We start from the raw sequence: 5,058 nt of genomic DNA on the forward strand, positions 1-5,058 counted from the left end.
TAATATAATATATAATAATATGGAACAAGGGTTAACGCCACGCCAACCCTTATTCTCTAATTAACTTACTCCAATCCTTTTTTTAGTTAAATACCAATTTTTTTTTTTAGTTAAATCCTTAAATGTCAATTTTTTATTTTTTTTCAGTTAAATCCTACTAAATAGTCTTCTTCAATCGTCATTTATTCTAGGTTATAAAATAGATGTGGGGGAGTTTTTGTGGATTGCTCTATTATGCAAAATTTTTTGAAAAAGTGCTTCCAAATAAAATAATGTCCTGAGACTGCAGTATTATATTTTTATATAATATATAATATATTATAATATTATATAACATATTTATAAAGGGGTGGGAGTCATGCCTGTAAAAAAGACTACAGCATTATATTTTAATATAATATATAATAGATTATAATATTATATAATATTAATATTATAATATATAATATTATAATTATATAATAATATGAAAGAAGGGTTGGCGTTTTCCCCAGTTAACTTATGCTAATCTTTTTTTTTTTTTCAATTAAATCCTTAAATATTAAGTTTTTATTTTTTTTTTCAGTTAAATCCTACTAAATGGTATTCTTCAATTGTCATTTCTTCTAGATTATAAAATGGATGTGATTGAATTTTTATGGGTTATTTTTTTTTTTATCCTTACTTTGAAGAATTTTTAATCTGAAAAATTCAGTTTTTCCCTTCCGTCTTTTTGTTTTTGAAGATGAGGAAGAAGAGAAATGATCTCTCTGCATGATTCCATCACTTGAAAGATGAGGAAGAAGAAAAAAAAAATTGTAGAGAAAAAGAGAGGAAAGAGAGAGAATCTCTACATAAAATATTAAAGAGGGATATTTTTAAAAAGTTGATTACTGTTGTAGTATATTTGTTTAAGCTTTATATTGAGTGACATTTATATATACAAGGATTAAAATAAGGGTAAAAATTTTAATTTTTCTTTTTTTCTTGTAATACATGATAAAAAATAATATTATTTTATTTGATTTTCAAAATTAAAGGTAAAAAGTAATTTTGATATTTTAATATATAAAATAATAAAAATATTTAAAATGTGAAGAGTATGGAATAAATGTACAGGTAAACCCAACTTTGGTAAAAGTTCCAGTATCCTTTACAAATATACTGCCACTCCTTTCTTCATTTCTTCGCATCACACTCGCAAAGAAAGCCCACAGCTGAAGAAACCATTTGCGAGTTCAAGAGTGAGAAACGCAGTCGTTTTTTATTTTCATCCAAAAAAAAAAATGGCGGCTTCAGTTTTAGTTTCTTCTCCAACTCTGGTCTCCAAACGCGTCATTTTTCCTGACCAGAAATCAACTCTTGGAGACCTTAAGCTTTCAGTTTCTGACCTTCGAATGCTTTCTTCTCACTACATCCAAAAAGGAGGCCTTTTCGCTCGGCCCAATCTATCCATTGACTCTCTCATTTCTCTCTTGAAGACAGCTCTCTCTCAAGCTCTCACTCGTTTTCCTCCTCTTGCTGGTCGCTTGAAAACCGACTCCGATGGCTACATCTATATCACCTGCAACGACGCGGGTGCGGATTTTATTCACAAAAATGCCGCGAAGTTCTTTATTCGCGATATTCTTGCTCCGCTTCACGTCCCTGAAATCGTCAAGAGCTTCTTCCCTCTTGACAGAACTATCAGCTATGACGGCCATTGTAAACCGCTCTTGACGGTACAAGTGACGGAGCTTGCCGATGGTTTGTTCATTAGCTGCGCTGTGAATCACGCGGTCACGGACGGCACGTCCTTCTGGAATTTCTTCAACACTTTCGCTGAACTCGCGAGAGGAATGAAGAAAATCTCTAAACAACCCGATTTTTCTCGCGACTCGGTGTTGATTTCTCCAGTGGTTTTGAGAATTCCCGACGGTGGACTCAAGGTGACTTTCAATGAATACGAACCGTTGAGTGAAAGAATATTCAGTCTCAGCAGAGATTCGATTTTGAAACTGAAAGCAAGAGTCAACAATAAGACATGGATTGATAACGGCGACATTAACGCCGCTGAATTAATGGAGAAGCCAAGTAACGATCCGTACTGTAACACGCTGTTGAAGAAGACGGAGTCAAATGCGGAGATATCGTCGTTTCAGTCACTGTGTGCTCTTTTATGGCGGGCGGTGACTCGAGCGAGAAAATTACCCGCATCCAAAACGACGACGCTTAGGATGGCGGTCAACTGCCGTCACAGATTGAACCCAAAACTGGATCCATTGTATTTCGGTAATGCAATTCAAGGCATTTCCACATACGCGTCAGCTGGCGACATATTGAGTAATGATCTGAGGTGGTGCGCGGGGCAGCTGAACAAAAACGTGAAGGCTCATGACGACAAGACGGTGCGTCGTTTTGTGTCGGATTGGGAGAGCAATCCTCGAGTGTTCCCGCCAGGGAACTTGGAAGGTGCATCAATGATTATAGGAAGCTCGCCAAGATTCCCGATGTACGACAATGATTTTGGATGGGGCCGACCTTTGGCGGTTAGAAGTGGATGTGCGAACAAATTTGATGGTAAGATATCGGCTTTTGCTGGGCGTGAAGGTGGTGGTAGCGTTGATCTGGAGGTGGTTTTGGCGCCTGGAACAGTGGCCGGGATTGAATCTGATAATGAGTTCATGCAATTCGTCTCAAGTTAATGTATTATGATGAACTGAGTCTGGTTTCTCCCTTCAGCCTCAGCAGCCAAGTTGGCTCAGTGTATCTTAATCGTACCAAAAGTTGGGTCAATTATAAAAAGTTTTATATAAAATATGATATCTACAAATGAGATGGTATTTGATGGAAGGAAGTGAATGCTTTGCGTGATGAGAATAAAATGGTGGCCAAAACTCAATGATGGTTGCATTCACATATGGATATAAGGAAAATATCAAAAATCCAAATTTTAAAAGTGAAATTATTATTGAATTAATAATAGACTAAAAATAATAAAATTATTTTATTTTTATCTTTAATTTAAAAAATTAATAATTTTTCTTTGTAATTAAATTTTAAAGATTTACATCTTTCATTTTCTAATATTTCAAAATTGTTGGATAATTTTTAGAGAAATAGCTGGTTCTTTCATAGGGACGTCCAGTCCGTGCTAGACAGTGAAATTGCTTGATATAACTACCACACACTGACATATACTTTAAAGGAAAATTGAAATTTTTACCCTTATTGTAATCCATATATACATAAATGTCATTCATTCTAAAGTTTAAACAAATATACCACAACAGTAATCTACTTTTCTAAAATACCCCTCATTTTATATTTATGCAGAGATTTTCTCTTTTTTTCTGTAACTTTTTCTCTCTTCTTTCTCATCTTTCAAGTGATAAAAGAATCATGTAGAAAATAGAATAAGTGTTTTAAAAACAAGAGAAGAAAAGAAAAAACTAAAGAAGGAAATAGATTTCAGATTAAGAATTTTTAACTGAAAAAAAAAAGTTAAAAAGGTTGATCAAATAAAAAAGGTTGGCGTTGACGCCAACCCTTTTTATTATATTATATTTTAATTATAATATAATAATTATATTATAAATATAATATAATATAATTAAAATATATTATATTATATTATTATAATATAATGTTATATTATTATATATTTAAATATATATTATATTATATTATATAATTATATAATATTATATTATATTTATTAAAATATATTATATAAAGGGTTGGCGTGACGCCAACCCTTAGCAGTTTTAAAAGACTTGAGGGTTAGCCAAACGCCAACCATATTATTATATATTATAATATATAATATTATTATATTATATATTATATTAAAATATAATATTGTAGTCTCAAGATATTATTTTACCTGGAAGTACTTTTTGAAAAAATTATGCATAATACTGCAACCTTTAAAAATTAAAATAAAAGGGTTGGCTTAGTAAGAAACACCAACCTTTTATTTTATTTTATTTTATAAAGGGGTGGTGAGCCATGCCAATCCTTGCATTTTTATTTTATAAAGGGGTGGGGTCATGCCAATCTTTGCATTTTTATTGTAAACGCATTATATTTTAATATGGGGTGGGGGGTTATGCCTGTAAAAAAACTGCAACATTATATTTTAATATAATATATAATATATTATAATATATAATATTATGGAACAAGGGTTTGCGTCTAGTTAACTTACGCCAATCATTTTTTTTTAGTTAAATTTTTAAATACCAATTTTTTATATTTTTCAGTTAAATCCTATTAACTAGTCTTCTTCAATCGTTATTTCTTCTAGGTTATAAAGTAGATATGATTAAATTTTTGTGGGTCACTCTTTTTTTTTTAATCCTTACTTTAAAGAATTTTTAATCTGAAAAATTCAATTTTTTCTTTCTTTCTTTTGTTTTTGAAGATGAGGAAGAAGAAAGAGAATCTTTCTATATGATTTCATCACTTGAAAGATGAGAAAAAAGAGAGAAAAAATTATAGAAAAAAAGAGAGGAGTTTCTACATGAAAGATTAAAGAGGGGTATTTTAGAAAAGTTGATTATTATTGTAGTATATTTGTTTAAATTTTAAAATAAGTGATATTTATGTATACACAGATTAAAATAAAGGTAAAATTTTCAATTTTCTTATTTTAAATTCAGTCCTGTTTTAAATGCACGCCCACAACTTTGATGGTAGTTTTTCTATTGTATTAAAATCACTCTCGTTTTTAAGCCCACTATACTACAAAACTTCGGCTGCAAATCTTAACCAAAGTTGGGCCCCATTACTAGATAACTCTATACCCTTCATTTTTGACCTTTTTTGTCGGAAAGTAATCCAATATAGCTTGAAGGGATAGTTTGTATAATAAAATAGGAGGTTTTTTTTAATATATATACATATGAGTTTAAATTTATTTTTTGATAATATATTAAAATTAAAATTTGGATTTAGTTGATATAATTACCATGGAGTTGTAGTGTAATTAGTTTAATCTTGTATACGAGGATCTAACTCAGGTGAAAGTCTTAGTTATAAAAAATATATATATTACATGAATTTATTTGAAGAATAGATAAATATGTATACTTTTAT

At 30.6% G+C, this 5,058-nt stretch overlaps 1 protein-coding gene across 1 annotated transcript; it reads left to right on the forward strand.

The window, feature by feature from the left end:
- The first annotated feature begins 1,154 nt into the window (after window positions 1–1,154).
- Window positions 1,155–2,875, forward strand: LOC123192707 (uncharacterized acetyltransferase At3g50280-like). Its single transcript, XM_044605352.1, has one exon. The coding sequence runs from the start codon at window positions 1,266–1,268 to the stop codon at window positions 2,661–2,663; it is 1,398 nt and encodes a 465-aa protein (XP_044461287.1). The 5' UTR covers window positions 1,155–1,265; the 3' UTR covers window positions 2,664–2,875.
- The last annotated feature ends 2,183 nt before the right edge of the window (window positions 2,876–5,058 follow it).

Source organism: Mangifera indica, chromosome 12 (assembly GCF_011075055.1).
Source record: "Mangifera indica cultivar Alphonso chromosome 12, CATAS_Mindica_2.1, whole genome shotgun sequence".
In the NCBI taxonomy this organism is placed as follows: Eukaryota; Viridiplantae; Streptophyta; class Magnoliopsida; order Sapindales; family Anacardiaceae; genus Mangifera; species Mangifera indica.

What these genes read in the sequence shown, in the direction of transcription:
- LOC123192707 (XM_044605352.1), top strand. Translation starts at nt 1,266, where the DNA reads ATGGCGGCTTCAGTTTTAGTTTCTTCTCCAACTCTGGTCTCCAAACGC.